This window comes from Pelobates fuscus, chromosome 9, assembly GCF_036172605.1.
Source record: "Pelobates fuscus isolate aPelFus1 chromosome 9, aPelFus1.pri, whole genome shotgun sequence".
In the NCBI taxonomy this organism is placed as follows: Eukaryota; Metazoa; Chordata; class Amphibia; order Anura; family Pelobatidae; genus Pelobates; species Pelobates fuscus.
In genome coordinates this window covers 111,713,196-111,734,595 of record NC_086325.1, presented here as the reverse complement: position 1 = coordinate 111,734,595, position 21,400 = coordinate 111,713,196, and the positions used below count along the sequence as shown (strand labels likewise).

General features: G+C 47.2%; 1 protein-coding gene across 1 annotated transcript in view; it reads left to right on the top strand.

Annotated features, from left to right (window-relative positions):
• ADGRD2 (adhesion G protein-coupled receptor D2) overlaps window positions 1-21,400 on the top strand; it is a 642,889-nt gene that overhangs the window by 170,975 nt on the left and 450,514 nt on the right. The window contains exon 11 of the mRNA XM_063432309.1: window positions 12,343-12,463. Coding sequence (XP_063288379.1) covers window positions 12,343-12,463 — 121 coding nt within the window. The remainder of the gene's footprint in view (window positions 1-12,342; window positions 12,464-21,400) is intronic.

Below are 21,400 nucleotides of genomic sequence, written 5' to 3'. Positions count from 1 at the left end.
ATAACTTGGCTCCCTCTATATACAGAATAACTTGGCTCCCTCTATATACAGAGTAACATGGCTCCCTCTATATACAAAGTAACATGGCTCCCTCTATATACAGAGTAACATGGCTCCATCTATATACAGTGTAAACATGGCTCCTCTCTATATACAGAGTAACATGGCTTCCCTATATATACCGTGTAAACATGGCTTCCCTATATATACCGTGTAAACATGGCTCCCTCTATATACAGAATAACATGGCTCCCTCTATATACAGTGTAAACATGGCTCCCCTCTATATACAGAGTAACATGGATCCCTCTAAATACAGAGTAACATGGCTTCCCTCTATATACAGAATAACATGGCTCCCCTCTATATACAGTGTAACATGGCTCCCTCTATATACAGTGTAAACATGGCTCCTCTCTATATGCAGTGTAACATGGCTCCTCTCTATATGCAGTGTAACATGGCTCCTCTCTATATACAGTGTAAACATGGCTCCCTCTATATACAGTGTAAACATGGCTCCCTCTATATACAGAGTAACATGGCTCCCCTCTATATACAGTGTAAACATGGCTCCTCTCTATATACAGAGTAACATAGCTCCCCTCTATACAGGGGCGTTTGGCACCCGGGGTGGATCCTTTATTTGGCGCCCCCTCCCCCACTTTGAAATGTAAAAAACAACTGCAATTTTTTTTAAATGTATGTGTATGCAGTGTGTGTATAGAGTGTGCAGAGTGTGCATAGTGTATGCAGTTTGTGTATAGAGTGTGCATAGTGTATGCAGTGTGTGTATAGAGTGTGCATAGTGTATGCAGTGTGTGTATAGAGTGTGCATAGTGTATGCAGTGTGTGTATAGAGTGTGCATAGTGTATGCAGTGTGTGTATAGTGTGCATGTATAGTGTGTGCAGTGTGTGTATAGTGTGTGTATAGTGTGTATGCAGTGTGTGTGTATAGTGTGTGTATAGTGTGTATGCAGTGTGTGTTGTGCATGTAGTGTGTGCAGTGTGTATAGTGTATGCAGTGTGTGCAGGGCCGGCGCGTCCATAAGGCGGCACAGGCGGCCGCCTTAGGGCGCCAGAGGGGGGGGGGGGGCGCAAAAATCCGAATCTCCTGCCTCTGGCTGGAGACTCGGATTTGTAATCTCACCTCTCTCCCTGCAGCCAGCACACAGCAGGAGCCTGGCAGTGAAGTCAGCCGTCCTCCTCTGATGATGTCAGAAGGGGGCGGGACTTCTACTGCTCCCAGACTCCCCAGCGGTCCTGACTGCAGCTCCAGCCTCCCAGCCGACCACCAGTTGTAAGGTTCTCCCTCCCTGGACCAAGGTAAGCTTCTGGGAGGGGAAGGGTTGGGGAAGAACTTCAAGCATTTTTTTTTTATTTTTTTTAAATCAAAACGTTTTTTTTTTTCAGCCCCTTTCTACAGCCCCTGCCCCCACCATACTCCCCCTGCCCCCACCATACTACCCCTGCCCATTAACAGCCCCTCTATAGCCTCTGCCCCCACCATACTCCCCCTGCCCCCACCATACGGCCCCTGCCCCCACCATACGGCCCCTGCCCCCACCATACGGCCCCTGCCCCCACCATACGGCCCCTGCCCCCACCATACGGCCCCTGCCCCCACCATACGGCCCCTGCCCCCACCATACTCCCCCTTCCCCCACCATACTCCCCCTGCCCCCACCATACTCCCCCTGCCCCCACCATACTCCCCCTGCCCCCACCATACAGCCCCTGCCCCCACCATACAGCCCCTGCCCCCACCATACAGCCCCTGCCCCCACCATACAGCCCCTGCCCCCACCATACAGCCCCTGCCCCCACCATACAGCCCCTGCCCCCACCATACAGCCCCTGCCCCCACCATACAGCCCCTGCCCCCACCATACAGCCCCTGCCCCCACCATACTCCCCCTGCCCCCACCATACTCCCCCTGCCCCCACCATACTCCCCCTGCCCCCACCATACTCCCCCTGCCCCCACTATACGGCCCCTGCCCCCACTATAGCCCCTGCCCCCACCCCCACCATACTACTCCTGCCACCTCTATGGCCCCTGCCCCACCATACTACCCCTGCCCCCTTTACAGCCCCATCTATAGCCCCTTCCCCACCATAGTGCCCCTGCCCCCTCTACTGCCCCATTTGCCCCTCTACAGCACTTCTATTTCCCTCTATAGCCCCTGCCCCCACCATACTGCCCCCTTTACAGCCCCTGCCCCACTACACTACCCCTGCCCCCACTATAGTTCCCCTGCCCCCACTATAGTCCCCTTGCCCCCACTATACTCCCCCTGCCCCCACCATACTCCCCCTGCCCCCACCATACTCTCCCTGCCCCCACCATAATCTCCCAGCCCCCACCATACTCTCCCTGCCCCCACCATACTCCCCCTACCCCCACCATACTCTCCCTACCCCCATACTGCCCCTGCCCCCCCATACTGCCCCTGCCCCCACCATACTGCCCCTGCCCCCACCATACTGCCCCTGCCCCCACCATACTGCCCCTGCCCCCACCATACTGCCCCTGCCCCCACCATACTGCCCCTGCCCCCACCATACTGCCCCTGCCCCACCATACTGCCCCTGCCCCACCATACTGCCCCTGCCCCTTAACAGCCCCTCTATAGCCCCTGCCCCACCATACTACCCCTGCCCCTTAACAGCCCCTCTATAGCCTCTGCCCCCACTCTACTGCCCCATGTGCCCCTCTCCAGCACTTCTATTTCCCTCTATAGACCCTGCCCCACCATACTGCCCATGTCCCCTCTACGTCCCTCTATAGCCCCTGCCCCAACATACTGCCCCATGTGGCCCTCTACAGCACCTCTATAGCCCCTGCCCCCACCATACTGACCCTGTCCTCCTCTACTGCCCCCTGTGCCACTCTACAGCACCTCTATTTCCCTCCATAACCCCTGCCCCACCATACTGCCCCTCTACAGCTCCTCTATTTCCCTCTACAGCCCCTCTTTCCCTCTAAAGCCTCTGCCCCACCATACTGCCCATGCACCCCCCTCTACAGCACCTGTCCCCACTATACTGCCCATGCCCCCCTCTATTGCTTTTGTGCCCCCCTCTTTATCCCGTGTGCCTCCTCTATTTCCCTCTACAGCCCCTGCCTCTGCCCCCCTTTCACACGCCTCTACTGCCCCTGTCTCCCCCCTCTACTTCCTCTACCCGCCTCAACAGCCCCTGTCCCCCCTCTACTTCCCATTTACCCCCTACCATACTGTCCCTGTTACACCACTTTATTGCCTCAGTGTCCCTCGTTACAGCCTGTGCCCACACCATACTGCCCCTGTGTCCCCCTCTACTGCCCCTGTTTCCCACCATACTGCCCGTTTCCAACCACATTGCTCCTTTGCTCCCACCACAGCCCCTATACTCCCTTCTACAGCCTCTAACTCCCTTACTTCACATCCCTTCCACTCCCTTTTACACCCCATAACTCCAGTACAGCCCCTATTCCCTTACTACAGTCCTTACCCCCACTACAGCCCCTCTCCCCCAATTGCTGCCCATATCTGGATCTGCCCCTGCTCTGTATACCTGTCTGCATGTCTCTGTATGACTATGTCTGTCTGTGTATGAAAGTGTATGTATGTCTGTGTCTGTATGTCTCTATATGACTGTGTCCGTGTGTTTCTGAATGTCACTGTATGCCTGTGTCTGTATGTCTCTGTATGACTGTATCCATATGTCTCTGTATGCCTTGTTCTGTATATCTTTGTGTGACTGTCTGTGTATATATGTCCCTGCATGCCTGTGTAAGTATGTCTCTGCATGCCTGTATGTATCTGTATGCCTTGTTCTGTATGTCTCTGTATGCCTGCATCTTCATGTCTCTGTATGTCTGTGTTTGTATAAATGTGTCTTTATTCATCTATATGCCAGTGTCTGCATGTCTCTGTGTGTGTGTCTGTATGACTGAATGTCTGTGTACCTGTATGTGTTGATTGTATGACTGTGTGCCTGTATGGCTGTGTTTGTTTGATTGTGTGCCTGCATATTTCTGTGACTATGTGCCTGTATGTGTGTGTAGCTATATATCTATGTCTATATGGCTTGGGAGGGAAAAGTTACACAAAGGAGCCTGAGGGGAAGAGGGACACACAAAAAAACAGGCTGAGGGGAGAGACCCACAGAAAAGGGCTGTGGGAAAGAAAGACACACAAAGGGGCTGGGGGGGGGAAGGAGATACACATGGGGGTTGTAAGAGACATACAAGGGGGTGTAAGACACACTAGGGGGGTACAATACACTACATGGGGATTTCAAAAGGCTGGATATGAGACACCGCTAAAGATACATCTTATTCGTGTGTGTGTGGGGGGGGGGGGGGGGGGGGCGGCAAAATTCATCTTCGCCTGTGTAGTCAAAAATCCTTGCACCGGCCCTGAGTGTGTGTAGTGGGTGTATATTGTGTGCAGTGTGTATTGTGTGTGCATAGTGTGTATAGTGTGTGCATAGTGTGTATAGTGTGTGTGCAGTGTGTATAGTGTGTGTATAGTGTGTATGCAGTGTGTGTTGTGCATATAGTGTATGCAGTGTGTGAATAGTGTGTGCAGTGTGTGTAGAGTGTGTATAGTGTATGCAGTGTGTGTATAGTGTATGCAGTGTGTGTATAGTGTATGCAGTGTGTGTATAGTATGTATGCAGTGTGTGAATAGTGTGTGCAGTGTGTGTAGAGTGTGTGTAGAGTGTATGCAGTGTGTGTAGAGTGTATGCAGTGTGTGTAGAGTGTATGCAGTGTGTATGCAGTGTATGCAGATGCAGTGTGTATGTTGTGTGGAATAAGTGCTGCCACTTACCTGTCCCTCCCGTCCTCCTCGACTGGTGGTACGGTGGCACAGCATCACTGGGCAGTTTAGAGGGGCCAAGTATTCTCCATGCTCGTTAATAAGACTATCTACCCGAGTTTCCCATCCAGCATCAGCAGGGTCCTCTGTTCTCGCGATCCGCGAGAGCGTTGCTATGGTAACGTTATCGCGATCACGAGAACAGAGGACCCTGCTGCTGCTGGATGGGAAACTCGGGTAGATAGTCTTATTAACGGCCGGTCCCTTTACACAAGACACAGGGCGGCATTTCGCCACCCCTGCGAAAGTTCGCCCCGGGCGCCCCCCTAGTGAGTGGTACCCGGGGCGGACCGCCACCGCTTCCCCCCCCTTAGTACTCCACTGCCTCTATATACAGAGTAACATGGCTCCCTCTATATACAGAGTAACATGGCTTCCCTCTATATACCGTGTAAACATGGCTCCCTCTATATACAGAATAACATGGCTCCCTCTATATACAGTTGTGGCGAAACCAACCTCGCCACTGGGCCCTGGAGAAGCCTGTTTGCTAGCCTCCTACCTACTGACTATGGCCCCTGGGTTATTTGGGGCACATTGTACTGTATATTGCTGCTACTGGCCCTTTTAACAGCATCTATGGACATATTGGGACTTTTGGGACTACTGTCCCTTTAAGACTGTGATACATATTCTAGTGTACTGCCTGTAATATTATATGTGTATTAAGTTTAACCTGGGATATGTATGCAGCATTCACCTGATTGTTCGGTAGAATCACTCCATTTATTATATTGAGTGAAACTACCGAACAACCAGACCACCCAGGAATAAGTGTGCCTCCAATTACAGTTTGCAACAATGTTGCAAACGGGTAATTGGCAATCCGTGTAATGTATTCTTTGTCCTCTGGGTGGCCGCCATTCGGGAAACAAACACGTGGCGGCGGCCATCTTAAACTACCGAACAGCGGTGTTTTGCCGTCGAGTGTCTGGAACTAAAATCGGACACTTGACTAGGCAAACACCGCTGAGACCTCCATACTTCCAGAAATTCGTATGGAAACTACCGAATGACCCGCCGTTCGGTAGAAAGAGCCCCATAAACAAGGGAATTCATTCAAACCCTCTCCAGGCTCTATAACACAGGCAATTCGCCTGTTTTCATTCCCTTGTTTGTGACCGACCGCAGGGCCAAAATGCATGGAACTGTTTTCGGATACTTTACCCATGCGGTCGGTCAAATCTTTGGAACCCCATATCTCCCGAACCATTCATCCGAATTACTTGAATTTTTGATATGTTGTCCCCCTGAATAAGGGCTATCCAGCGATGCTGGATTTAAAGGTGTACCCCCGGGTTTTGGGGTACATCCAGAACTTGGCTGAAAAAGTGTACCGGATAATTGAGTTTAATGTTATCTGAGGGGAGGGGATGTGTGGGCTGAACCATGTATGTGATTGGTTATTTTATGCCTCCCCCTGGGTGTGGCCTGTATGTGGATTAGTGTAATAAAAGCCAGGCTGGATGAGCCAGTCCAGAGTTCCTGTTTTACCCTCAAAGTGATGTGTCGTCTCATTATTGGGGGAAGGATTTAATGTATGCTGTTCCAGTTGACTGCTAGGAGTACAAGCCTATTCGTATGGTTCCTATTCAATGGTCTACAACATTCATACGCTTGGGAGAATTTAAAGGTTTCTCGGATTCGGTGATTATGGTGTCTGCCAGAGTGCTTGGAGTCCTCAGGAAGCACTAGGAGCATCTATTAACGGAGGTACCAAGTCGGGGTGCCAGGTGATCCGTTACATTGGTGGCAGCGGTGGGATGGCGTCCTAGTGTGAGGTAAAGCAGCTCGGAGACACAGTTCGTTTGGATTTACAAATTGAGGGCAACGCTAGCAGTCGTGCAGCGCCCCTGGGAGCAGACAAGTATGGAAGGTTCTGGCTCTGGAGATGATTGGCTGGCCGAGGTGAGGCAGCGAGTGGCTGAGTATGGGGATGATATACCCATGGAGACACGCCGGGTGATCTGGAACCAGGTCATGGCCGAGCGAAACACAAGGCTGGACCGAGAATTCCGGTTGACAAAAGAGAGGAAGTATGCTCAGCAGCAGGAGCGTTACAGCAGCCGGGTAGAGGCTGCATCCGAGGAGGTTAGCCGTCTTTCCCTGAGGCGGCGGGAGGAACCCGAAGTGGGGGTCCTCATAGACTGGTCATGTGAGGAACCACAACAGGCAGGTAGAGATGGGACCAAGGTCACTCCACCGGGATGCTGGGCAGCCGGCCCAGATCCCCAGCAGCAGCCAGAGTTGCCAGGTGGGGAAGCAGGTGGCCCTTACTCACAAATGTTGAGGGGCCTCACGGATTGGTCCTGGGAAGACCCACCGATGGCAGGTGGAGATGGGACTGCGGTCTCTCTACCGGCCCTACAGGGATGCTGGGCAGTCGGCCCAGATCCCCAGCGGCAGTGTGCGTTACAGGGAGCTGAAGGTGCCGTTATTGCTCCCCAGCAGCAGTCTACGGTGCAGGGAGAGGAGCCTGTTATTCCCTCTCCCCAGCGGTTGAAGGTGTGTAAGGGAGAGGAGTTTGTTATTCCCTCTCCCCAGCGGCAGCACAGCTCACCAAGGGGAGACAGTAAGCCCCTCACCAGCGCAGATGGGACCGTGGTCTCTGCGCCCTGCCTACAGGGAGTACAGAGGGTCAGCCCTGCTCCCCAGCGGCTGAAAGTGTGTAAGGGAGAGGAGTTTGTTACCCCCTCTCCCCAGCGGCAGCTTAGCACACCAAGGGGAGACAGTAAGCCCCACACCAGCGCAGATGGGACCGTGGTCTCTGCGCCCAAGCTACAGGGAGCTGAAGGGGCCGTCCTCCCTCCCCAGCGGCAGTGTGATTTGTTGGGAATTGGGAGCCCAGTCTCCATTCCCCAGCGGCAGGCTGAGTTACAGGGGGCAGAGGTAGTTGGTCCTACCCCCCAGCAGCAGAGTGATATGCCGGGAAGGCAGTGTGAAGTGCAGGGAGAGGAGAGCAGCGTCCTCCCTCCCCAGCGGAAGGCTGAGTTACAGGGGGCAGAGGTAGTTGGTCCTACCCCCCAGCAGCAGCGTGATTTTTTGGGAATAGAGAGCCCAGTCTCTATTCCCCAGCAGCAGGACACTGAATTGGGAGGAGAGACAGTCGGTCTCCCTCCACAAAGACTGAAAGTAGGCATGGGAGAGGAGATTGTTACCTCCTCTCCCCAGCGGCAGATCATCAATGGGCAGAGTGTTCTAATGGGAGAGGAGATTGTTACCACCTCTCCCCAGCGGCAGATCATCAATGGGCAGAGTGTTCTAATGGGAGAGGAGCTGGTTACCACCTCTCCCCAGCGGCAGCTTAATGTACCAGGGGGAGACTGTAAGCCCCACACCTGTGCAGATGGGACCGTGGTCTCTGCACTTCCAGCACAGGGGGTAGGGACGGTCGGTCCTGCCCCCCCACAACAGGGCTGTTTAGCCAAAGGGGAGACAGTCTGTCTCCAGCAGCAGAGCTGTGTAACTAAAGGGGAGACAGTCGGTCTCCAGCAGCAGAGCTGTGTAACTCAAGGGGAGACAGTCGGTCTCCAGCAGCAGAGCGGTGTAACTCAAGGGGAGACAGTCGGTCTCCAGCAGCAGAGCTGCGCAGCTAAAGGGGAGACAGTCGGTCTCCAGCAACCAGGCTCCAACCAGACTACTCCTGTAGTAGTGCTGGCACCAGGGCAGAGTACCGCTGGTCTCTGCCCACTCAGCAACCCACCAAAACAGCCTACCAGTCCCCCACACAGCCATGGTGAGGCACCTGGACCTGGACAAGTTTTTCTCTTACTCAGGTGTAGTAACCATTTATTGTGGGTGGGCTGTACTGCTGTTTCTGTTTTGTGGGTGGGCTTCTGGACTAACAAGGGCACTGACCGGCAAGAGGTCAGGTACCCTGTTAGTCTGTTTGGAAAAGGGGAGAAATGTGGCGAAACCAACCTCGCCACTGGGCCCTGGAGAAGCCTGTTTGCTAGCCTCCTACCTACTGACTATGGCCCCTGGGTTATTTGGGGCACATTGTACTGTATATTGCTGCTACTGGCCCTTTTAACAGCATCTATGGACATATTGGGACTTTTGGGACTACTGTCCCTTTAAGACTGTGATACATATTCTAGTGTACTGCCTGTAATATTATATGTGTATTAAGTTTAACCTGGGATATGTATGCAGCATTCACCTGATTGTTCGGTAGAATCACTCCATTTATTATATTGAGTGAAACTACCGAACAACCAGACCACCCAGGAATAAGTGTGCCTCCAATTACAGTTTGCAACAATGTTGCAAACGGGTAATTGGCAATCCGTGTAATGTATTCTTTGTCCTCTGGGTGGCCGCCATTCGGGAAACAAACACGTGGCGGCGGCCATCTTAAACTACCGAACAGCGGTGTTTTGCCGTCGAGTGTCTGGAACTAAAATCGGACACTTGACTAGGCAAACACCGCTGAGACCTCCATACTTCCAGAAATTCGTATGGAAACTACCGAATGACCCGCCGTTCGGTAGAAAGAGCCCCATAAACAAGGGAATTCATTCAAACCCTCTCCAGGCTCTATAACACAGGCAATTCGCCTGTTTTCATTCCCTTGTTTGTGACCAACCGCAGGGCCAAAATGCATGGAACTGTTTTCGGATACTTTACCCATGCGGTCGGTCAAATCTTTGGAACCCCATATCTCCCGAACCATTCATCCGAATTACTTGAATTTTTGATATGTTGTCCCCCTGAATAAGGGCTATCCAGCGATGCTGGATTTAAAGGTGTACCCCCGGGTTTTGGGGTACATCCAGAACTTGGCTGAAAAAGTGTACCGGATAATTGAGTTTAATGTTATCTGAGGGGAGGGGATGTGTGGGCTGAACCATGTATGTGATTGGTTATTTTATGCCTCCCCCTGGGTGTGGCCTGTATGTGGATTAGTGTAATAAAAGCCAGGCTGGATGAGCCAGTCCAGAGTTCCTGTTTTACCCTCAAAGTGATGTGTCGTCTCATTATTGGGGGAAGGATTTAATGTATGCTGTTCCAGTTGACTGCTAGGAGTACAAGCCTATTCGTATGGTTCCTATTCAATGGTCTACAACATTCATACGCTTGGGAGAATTTAAAGGTTTCTCGGATTCGGTGATTATGGTGTCTGCCAGAGTGCTTGGAGTCCTCAGGAAGCACTAGGAGCATCTATTAACGGAGGTACCAAGTCGGGGTGCCAGGTGATCCGTTACAACAGTGTAACATGGCTCCCCTCTATATACAGTGTAACATGGCTCCCCTCTATATACAGAGTAACATGGCTCCCCTCTATATACAGAGTAACATGGCTCCCCTCTATATACAGAGTAACATGGCTCCCTCTATATACAGAGTAACATGGCTCCCTCTATATACAGAGTAACATGGCTCCCTCTATATACAGAGTAACATGGCTCCCTCTATATACAGAGTAACATGGCTCCCTCTATATACAGAGTAACATGGCTCTCTCTATATACAGTGTAAACATGACTCCTCTCTATATACAGAGTAATATGGCTTCCCTCTATATACCATGTAAACATGGCTTCCCTCTATATACCATGTAAACATGGCTTCCCTCTATATACCATGTAAACATGGCTCCCTCTATATACAGAATAACATGGCTCCCTCTATATACAGAGTAACATGGCTCCCCTCTATATACAGTGTAAACATGGCTTCCTCTATATACAGAGTAACATGGCTCCCTCTATATACAGTGTAAACGTGGCTCCCCTCTATATACAGAGTAACATGGCTCCCCTCTATATACAGAGTAACATGGCTCCCCTCTATATACAGAGTAACATGGCTCCCCTCTATATACAGAGTAACATGGCTCCCCTCTATATACAGAGTAACATGGCTCCCCTCTATATACAGAGTAACATGGCTCCCCTCTATATACAGAGTAACATGGCTCCCTCTATATACAGTGTAAACATGGCTTCCTCTATATACAGAGTAACATGGCTCCCTCTATATACAGTGTAAACATGGCTTCCTCTATATACAGAGTAACATGGCTCCTGAGCTGCGGGTGGGGGCCCTATAAACGAATAATGGGACTGTCCAGGAATATAATGGATGCTGTCCAGGAGGTGGGAGGGTCTGCTAGGGAGGGTGTGCTGCTGATTGGCTGGAATGTGTCTGCTGACTGTGAGGTACAGGGTCAAAGTTTACTCCATGATGACGAATAGGGGGCGGATCGAACCGTGCATGTGTTCGCCCGCCGTGGCGAACGGGAACACGCTATGTTCGCCAGGAACTATTCGCCAGCGAACCGTTCGGTACATCACTAGTTCTAAACAACTAGCACTTAGACAGGATGGAACAATACGGTGCAGGAACCTGTATGTCAACATTTAGTAGGTAAGATTGGAAACATTTGCCACTGGCGCCCTGTGCTATTCACAGATGAAAGCAGGTTCACACTTAGCACATGTGACAGACGTGACTGAGTCTGGAGACGCCGTGCAGAATGTTTTGCTGCCTGCCACATCCTCCAGCATGACCGGTTTGGCAGTGGGTCAGTAATGGTGTGGGGTGGCATTTCTTTGGGGGCCGCACAGCCCTCCATGTGCTCGCCAGAGGTAACCTGACTTCCATTTTGTACTGAAATGAGATCCTCAGACTCCTTGTGAGACCATATGCTGGTGCGGTTGGCCCTGGGTTCCTCCTAATGCAAGACAATGCTAGACCTCATGTGGCTGGAGTGTGTCAGCAGATCCTGCAAGACGAAGGCATTGATGCTATGGACTGGCCTGCCCATTCCCCAGACCTGAATCCAATTGAGCACATCTGTGAAATCATGTCTCGCTCCATCCACCACAGACTGTGCAGGAGTTGGCAGATGCTTTAGTCCAGGTCTGGGAGGAGATCCCTCAGGACACCATCCGCCAACTCATCAGGAGCATGCACAGGCATTGTAGGGAGGTCCTACAGGCACGTGGAGGCCACACACACTACTGAGCTTCATTTTGACTTGTTTTAAGGACATTACATTAAAGTTGGATCAGCCTGTAGTGTGTTTTTCCACTTTAATTTTGAGTGTGACTCCAAATCCAGACCTCCATGGGTTGAAACATTTGATTTCCATTTTTTTTTTTGTGTGATTTTGTTGTCAGCACATTCAACTATGTAAAGAAGTATTTCAGAAGAATATTTAATTCATTCAGATCTGGGATGTGTTATTTTTGTTTTCCCTTTATTGTTTTAAGCAGTGTGTGTGTGTGTGTGTGTGTGTGTGTGTGTGTGTGTGTGTGTGTGTGTGTATATATATATATATATATATATATATATATATATATATAGTTTTTTTTTTATTATTATTATTTTTAATTCACAAGAAGCAGTCATTTATCAAAAGCTGTGGTTTACCTTTGCCTTCTAGCCTTTTATTTTTTTAACCTAAGTTGACAATTTCAATAATATTACAAATGATTCAATTCAAATATTTATTTTCTATCTAAGGTCAAAAAAAAGTTAGTGTCATGAACACTTGGATTGACTTTGAAAATCTTCAACATCTATTTCAAGTTTACAACAGTAATCTTATTAGTGAAGACTCTGCAGTGTCTGACGGAGGATACAAGTGAGTTTCTCCAATAGATTGTTTGGATATCAAAAAGTTTATACAATATTTATTTTATGATCTTTTAAATTTCTTTACCAACAAATACTAAATCATTGATTCCATTTAGGATGTTCTGGGTTTGTAGGCCATGAAAATTCTTGCAAATGCATATCAAAAAATGTTTGGCAATTTGAAAATTGACTTTGCCTATGTCCTGCTGACTTACTCCACATAGCTGTCAAACAAAATAAATCTACTGTCTATGTCCTAAAAAACAACTTTTTTTTTTATTCTTCCTCAAAATACCGTTTTATTATTATTATTATTATTATTATTATTTATCTGGGGATAACTTTCCCCAAACATAGAAGGCTTATCAATAAACAGCAATCTTTAAGTTTGGATTCAAATATTGTTGAATGGGTATAGCAGTGGCTGAGTGACAGGCAACAGAGGAAGAGTATATTCAAAGCGTGGGCTTGTTACCAGTGGGGTACCTCAGGGATATGTACTTGGACCCATTCTCTTTAATATTTTTATTAGTTATATTGCAGAAGGTCTTAATGGTAACGTATGTATTTCTGCTGATGATACTAAGATATGTACGCGGTTGATGTTACAGGAGGAATAAGACAAATGGCAAATGATTTAGGTAAGCTGACATTTAATGTGGATAAGTGCAAGATCTTGGACGTAAAAACCCAAGGGCAGAGTTTGAAATATTTGATAGAGTATTAACCTCAACATCTGAGGAAAGTGATTTAGGGATCATTATTTCAGATGACTTAAAGGTAGGCAGGCAATGCAATAGAGTAGCAGGAAATGCTTTCAGAATTTTTGGTTGTATAGGGAGAGGTATTAGCAGTAGAAAGAGGGAAGTGCTCATGCCATTGCACAGAACACTGGTGAGGCCTCACTTGGAGTACTGTACGCAGTACTGGAGACCGTAACTTCAGAAGAATATTGATACTTTGGAGAGAGTTCAGAGAAGGGCTACTAAACTGGTTCATTTATTACAGAATAAAACTTACAAGGAAAGATGAGACAGGGGGATATGATAGAAATGTTTAAATACATAAAGGGAATTAACACAGTAAAGGAGGAGACTCAATTTAAAAGAAGAAGAGGACATAGTCTTAAATTAGAAGGGCAAAGGTTTAAAAATCATATAAGTAAGTATTACTTTACTGAGAGGGTAGTGGATGCATGGAATAGCCTTCCAGCTGAAGGAGTTTGAAGCATTCACAGGATAGGCATAAGGCTATCCTAGCTATAAGATAAGGCCAATGACTAATGAAAGTTTTCAGAAAATTGGAAAAAGCAGAGAGGACCAGGAGTATCCAGTGGTGTATCCTGGTTTTGTGCTTTCCTAGGCAGGACAAAACTCAGGCGCCCCCCTCCCGCCCGTGCCACCCCCACCCTTCCCCCACCCCGCCTTCTAAATACACACACACACATTCACTTACAGATACGCATACACTAGCTAACAGAAACACACACTCGCTAACAGAAACACACACTCGCTAACAGAAACACACACTCGCTAACAGAAACACACACTCGCTAACAGAAACACACACTCGCTAACAGAAACACACACTCGCTAACAGAAACACACACTCGCTAACAGAAACACACACTCGCTAACAGAAACACACACTCTCTAACAGAAACACACACTCGCTAACAGAAACACACACACACTTACAGACACACTCACACTCACTAACAGACACACTCACTAACAGACACACACTCACTAGCAGATACACACTCACACTAACAGACACACACTAACAGACATACATACACACACACTAACAGACATACACAGACACACTGACATTCACACACACACACACACACACACAGACAGACATACACAGACACACACTAACAGACATACATACACACACTAACAGACATACACATACACACTAACAGACATACACACTAACAGACATACACACACACACTAACAGACATACACAGACACACTAACAGACATACACAGACACACTAACAGACATACACATAGACACACTAACAGACATACACAGACACACTAACAGACATACACATAGACACACTAACAGACATTCACAGACACACTAACAGACATTCACAGACACACTAACAGACATACACAGACACACTAACAGACATTCACACACACACTAACAGACATTCACACACACACTAACAGACAGACACACACACACACAGATATGCACGCACACACACACACTAACAGACATACACACATACTCACTCACATATTTAACAATTTTTTTTTTAATTTACCCCCCCCCCTCCCAGCCAGCAAATTTATTTAAACACCCCCCCCACAGCCTCCTTACCTTTGGGAATGCTGGGGGAGGGGTCCTATTTCTCCCTGGTGGTCCAGTGGCTGCTGGGCAGTGCTGGCGGGCGGCCGGCGAGGGAGCACTTCCTCTGAGCTGTCTGCTCAGCTCCCTCGCGCGCCGCACAGTGAGGCTGGGAGGCGGAGCCGGAATATGACGTCATATTCCGGCTACCAGCCTCACTCTGCGGCGCGCGAGGGAGCTGAGCAGACAGCTCAGAGGAAGTGCTCCCTCGCCGGCCGCCCGCCAGCACTGCCCAGCAGACCGCCCGCCCGCACGGCATGTCAGTTAGCCGCAAGGCTAACAAGGCATTTGCCCTGGGCGTTTGGGGCGGCTTTTTTTGCCGCCCCCTGGAAAATGCCGCCCAAGGCAAATGCCTTATTTGCCTCGCGGCTAATACGCCCCTGGGAGTATGTCAAGGGAGTGAATGCCAGGTATACCCAGAAAATGAAGAGTTTTGAACATAGACCTTGATTAAAGGATATATATAAAACATTACTTTTAATTAGTTGTAGCTACAATGTAAATCTAATTAAACTGATACCACCTAAGTTGAAAAAACAATACAAATTAGCAACTCGAAGTTTGCAGACAGAATCACTGTTGTAAATAAAGTAAGTGATATCTGTGTCACCTTACATTCACTGGAGAATCAAATATGTGTTTTTTTCAGTATGAAATAAATAGTGGATCTTGTCGATCTATCAGAGCCTCAGTACTGGTATCTGAAGCTTCAATATAAATCCCCAGATATATAACAGGAATCTGTATTATTCTGTAGTAAACCCTTATGATACAAATAAACTATCTAGCCTATATACTGGATTGGTGAAGCTAATGCATAAGCTGTACCTTTGAGGGCACCCCTTTGTCAAATGCCTGTTAGGTATAGAAAGTAAGAGGTATTTTCCCACCCACTTTGCTAAAAACTACTAGATAGCTTGATGGAAGTGGTATTGTTGGAAATCTATATTAAATTTCTCTGAAATAAACAATGTCTCGTCACTAACAAAGTGTACTTGTCAGAGACCATAACGCATGTTTCGCTTTGTGGCTCATCAGAGGGGACATCAGAAGTCCAGTAAAAGTAGGGGTATTTTCTTATTGGTCCATTCTAATTTAGTGTGGACTAATCATAAGCCTTCTTGGTTGTATCTGATTAGTGGATTTGAATGTGAAGATTCTCTAACTGACTTTCGTAAATGACCGAGGTTAATGTCATACTGGGTCAAAGTTCAACAGTTCTTCAAATATTGTGACAGAGCCAGTCCAGAAGAATAGTACGTCATCAATATATCTGTGCCAATATTTTAATGATGTACTATTGTTCTGGACTGGCTCTGTCACAATATTTGAAGAACTGGTGAACATCTTGAACCAGAATTACATAGGGTTAAAATATCCTCCGTCATTCACGAAAGTCAGTTAAAGATTCTTTACCTCAAATTCGTATTGTCGATGGACGGTATTGTGGAAACTGAACTTTTCGAAAATCCACCGCCACAAACAACGTATTACACTGATGGAGTCACCATCCATTCAAACTCAAGGTGGGTATCCCCTATGGCCAGTATCTAAGAGCTCTGAGAAATTGTTGCACTGATCTGGCATTCCAGAAAGAAGCTAATGAGATTCGACAAAGATTCAAAACACAGGCTTACCCTAACAAGGTCCTAAAAAGGGCTTATCTAAAAGCTTCTTCTATGAATAGACCAACATGCCTAAGGACTTCGAGACCTAAAACCACCCAAAATTTCATCCGTTGCCTTGGTACATACGACCAATACAGGGAGCTAGTAAAATGTATATTTACAAATAACTGTCCGATCTTAAAACATAATAATGACATAAAAAATAAATGAAGAAAAACAAGAAAGAAGATAGGAGGTAACACCTGTACCGCTACAACAGAGGGACCGTGTCCAGGTGTATCTAGCTATCTAGAGTGCCAAACCGAGACTCCAGGGGTCTCCAGGGGCTTAACCCCAATGTAGTCTATGCAAAAAATAATAAAGAGAGTAGATACATGTAATCACACCTTATTAGGTGGTTATTTAGTTTTTTTTTTATCATTTATTCATTATTATTATCTTTACCAGATCTTCTGAATATATACTAGATATTCTGACATTAGGTATTTTGTATACTTTTATCTATGTATTCATGATAGTGCTGTGTCTATGTATCCATGATAGTGATGTGACTATTTATATGTCCAGGTGATACATTGTTTCATCACAATTTTGGTGGTGTGATTGCATGTATCTACTCTCTTTATTATTTTTTGCATATGACATAAAAAATAACCTAATGATTTTCCCCAATATAACCGTACGGAGACCTAGAAATCTGAAGGACATATTGGTACATAGCCATTTGGAAGCCCAACCAACCCTTTTAAATTGGCTATCACACAGGAACATTCAGATGTGGTAGGTGTAAGGCATATGAGTACATCAGACCTTCCAAAACAATAAAGTGTACCAGAAAAAAACCTTACCAAATCAAGGACTCCATAAACTGCAGCACAACACGGGTGATTTATACAATCACCTGTAGCTGTGGACTGCAGTATGTGGGAAAAACTTATCAGCAGTTGAGAAGACGAATTCTCCCACATGTTCATACAGTTACTAACATCAACATCACAATCCAAGTTTCCAACCACATCCTCACAGTACATGGAGGTGATCCCTCTAATTTGAACTTTCAGGCCCTAGAAAGACTATTCAGGAGGATAAATAAAAAGTTAAGGTTTGTTTGATTTAAATTATTCACCTCATTGGAATGGCAGACTTAGTTCAGTGTAATAGTTGCATTGCATTTGTTTCACGTTCCACTTTTTGGAGGTTTGGTTGTTGTCTAATCTGTAGACAGTTCTCTATTTTGCGGCAGGAGATTGTATTTTTGAAGTCTGAGATTTGTAAATTATCTGGTAAACAAACTCAGGCTGGAACTGCTTCAAAGCCACTGCCGCAGAGACATACTAGGAATGGCAGATGGATTACTGTAGGATCTGGTAGACTTGGAGTTGTGGATAAAAGGCATATTGCACAGTCTCTCGCTCTACATAATTCATTTTATGCACTTTCAGAGTGTAGTGGTGTCGTGGAGAGAGGCACTGAGGCTAGTGGTGTTGTGCAGAGAGGCACTGAGGCTAGTGGTGTTGTGCAGAGAGGCACTGAGGCTAGTGGTGTTGTGCAGAGAGGCACTGAGGCTAGTGGTGTTGTGCAGAGAGGCACTGAGGCTAGTGGTGTTGTGCAGAGAGGCACTGAGGCTAGTGGTGTTGTGCAGAGAGGCACTGAGGCTAGTGGTGTTGTGCAGAGAGGCACTGAGGCTAGTGGTGTTGTGCAGAGAGGCACTGAGGCTAGTGGTGTTGTGCAGAGAGGCACTGAGGCTAGTGGTGTTGTGCAGAGAGGCACTGAGGCTAGTGGTGTTGTGCAGAGAGGCACTGAGGCTAGTGGTGTTGTGCAGAGAGGCACTGAGGTTAGTGGTTTTGTGCAGAGAGGCACTGAGGCTAGTGGTGTTGTGCAGAGAGGCACTGAGGCTAGTGGTGTTGTGCAGAGAGGCACTGAGGCTAGTGGTGTTGTGCAGAGAGGCACTGAGGCTAGTGGTGTTGTGCAGAGAGGCACTGAGGCTAGTGGTGTTGTGCAGAGAGGCACTGAGGCTAGTGGTGTTGTGCAGAGAGGCACTGAGGCTAGTGGTGTTGTGCAGAGAGGCACTGAGGCTAGTGGTGTTGTGCAGAGAGGCACTGAGGATAGTGGTGTTGTGCAGAGAGGCACTGAGGCTAGTGGTGTTGTGCAGAGAGGCACTGAGGCTAGTGGTGTTGTGCAGAGAGGCACTGAGGCTAGTGGTGTTGTGCAGAGAGGCACTGAGGCTAGTGGTGTTGTGCAGAGAGGCACTGAGGCTAGTGGTGTTGTGCAGAGAGGCACTGAGGCTAGTGGTGTTGTGCAGAGAGGCACTGAGGCTAGTGGTGTTGTGCAGAGAGGCACTGAGGCTAGTGGTGTTGTGCAGAGAGGCACTGAGGCTAGTGGTGTTGTGCAGAGAGGCACTGAGGCTAGTGGTGTTGTGCAGAGAGGCACTGAGGCTAGTGGTGTTGTGCAGAGAGGCACTGAGGCTAGTGGTGTTGTGCAGAGAGGCACTGAGGCTAGTGGTTTTGTGCAGAGAGGCACTGAGGCTAGTGGTGTTGTGCAGAGAGGCACTGAGGCTAGTGGTGTTGTGCAGAGAGGCACTGAGGCTAGTGGTGTTGTGCAGAGAGGCACTGAGGCTAGTGGTGTTGTGCAGAGAGGCACTGAGGCTAGTGGTGTTGTGCAGAGAGGCACTGAGGCTAGTGGTGTTGTGCAGAGAGGCACTGAGGCTAGTGGTGTTGTGCAGAGAGGCACTGAGGATAGTGGTGTTGTGCAGAGAGGCACTGAGGCTAGTGGTGTTGTGCAGAGAGGCACTGAGGCTAGTGGTGTTGTGAAGAGAGGCACTGAGGCTAGTGGTGTTGTGAAGAGAGGCATTGAGGCTAGTGGTGTTGTGAAGAGAGGCATTGAGGCTAGTGGTGTTGTGAAGAGAGGCATTGAGGCTAGTGGTGTTGTGCAGAGAGGCACTGAGGCTAGTGGTGTTGTGCAGAGAGGCTTGAAGACTATGGTGAGGCCTAATAGAAAGCAGTTGTTGGTGGGGGATTCCATCATAAGAGGTGTGGAGATGGACAATGGTGGTCTTGTGAGGTGTCTTCCCGGAGCTACTGCTCACAGAGACAGGAGACGTATCGGTAATATTGTTAAGCAAGCAAAGCAGGAAGGGGAATTGGATGTACTTGTCCATTTAGGGACAAATGACTTGGCTTGCAATGAGGTTTCAGAGGTTAAGGAAGTTTTTAGTGTTTTTGACAATGATATACGGCAGGTTGCTTCCACATTGTCATTCTCTGAAGTTCTGCCTGTGCATAACACTCAGAATGACAGGCGGATGCGTATTAGGGACTTTAACTTGTGGCTTGGTGAATGGTGTCGGGAGCAAGGATTTGGCTTTATTGCTCATGGTAGCTCTGTTTGGAATGGAAATAAACTGTACAAAAAAGATGGTTTGCATCTTTCTCAAAAGGGAACAAATGTTCTCAGTGAGCAGTTCAGAGGTTTTGCTAGGGTGTATTTAAACTAGGAGGGGGGGGCAAAAGGGTGATAAAACATCAATCCAATTGTCCCCCAAAACAAGGACAGAAGGTGCCTGTAGCAAGTGTGTTAAAAAATGATAAGCTTAGAGTCATGTCTACAAATGCTCGCAGTTTAGGGAATAAGATCCATGAACTTGTGGCAATAATGGCAACTGATAGTGTAGATTTAGTTGCTGTTACTGAGACATGGTATAATGAGAAAAATGACTGGGACATAGCAATACCAGGGTACTCTTTATATAGAAAAGACAGGGAAGGCAAGAAAGGGGGAGGGGTGGCCCTGTATGTAAAGAATAGCATAAAATCTAGCCTAATAAAGGTTAGTGAGGCGAACATAGAGTCAGTTTGGGTTACATTAGAATTTGGTAATCACACAGTAACTCGTGTAGGTGTGATTTATAGGCCCCCAGGACAAATTGAAGAGTTAGATAATCTACTAGTTGAAGAAATAGCTAAAATGACAATGAAGGGGGAAGTTATCATCATGGGTGACTTTAATCTTCCTGATGTGAATTGGAAAACAAAAATAGCTACTTGTGGCAGGAGCACACATATTCTAAACTCCCTACTGGGATTGTCTCTAAAACAAGTCGTTGAGGAGCCAACTCGTAAAGAGGCCATACTAGATTTAGTGTTAACAAATGGAGATTTGGTATCAGATATTACTGTAGGTGAAAGTTTAGGATCCAGTGATCATCAGTCAGTGTGGTTTAATATAAGAACAGTGACTAAGTCACACCACACAAAAACCAAAGTTTTAGACTTTAGAAAAACAGACTTTTCCAAAATTAGAATATGTGTAAAGGAGTCATTATCAGACTGGAGCAATTTAAATGGAGTCCAAAAGAAATGGGATTATTTAAAAGTTGCACTACTGAAGGCAACAGAAAATTGCATTAGGCTTGTCAGTAAAAGCAAAAAATTCAAGAAACCACTGTGGTACTCCACAGATGTAGCCAAAATAGTAAAAAACAAAAAGTTAGCATTTAGTAATTATAAAAAAAACCAGAGTGAGGAAGACAGAATGACCTATAAGATTAGGCAGAAAGAGGCTAAGCAAGTTATAAGAGCTTCCAAATCACACACAGAAGAGAAAATAGCACAGTCAGTAAAAAAGGGGGATAAAACCTTTTTTAGATACATAAATGAGAAAAGAAAAGTAAAACAAGGATTAGTTAGATTAAAAACAAAAGAAGGAAGGTATGTAGACGAGGATAAAGGTCTAGCTGACTGCCTCAATGAATATTTTTGTTCGGTATTTACAGATGAAAATTAAGGAAAGGGACCTCAGTTAAGAAAAAGGATAAATGAGTCATTTATTACACGTGAGTTTACAGAGGAAGAGGTTCTATTTCAACTGTCAAAAGTAAAGACAAATAAGTCAATGGGACCTGATGGAATACACCCAAAGCTATTAAAAGAGCTTAGTGGTGT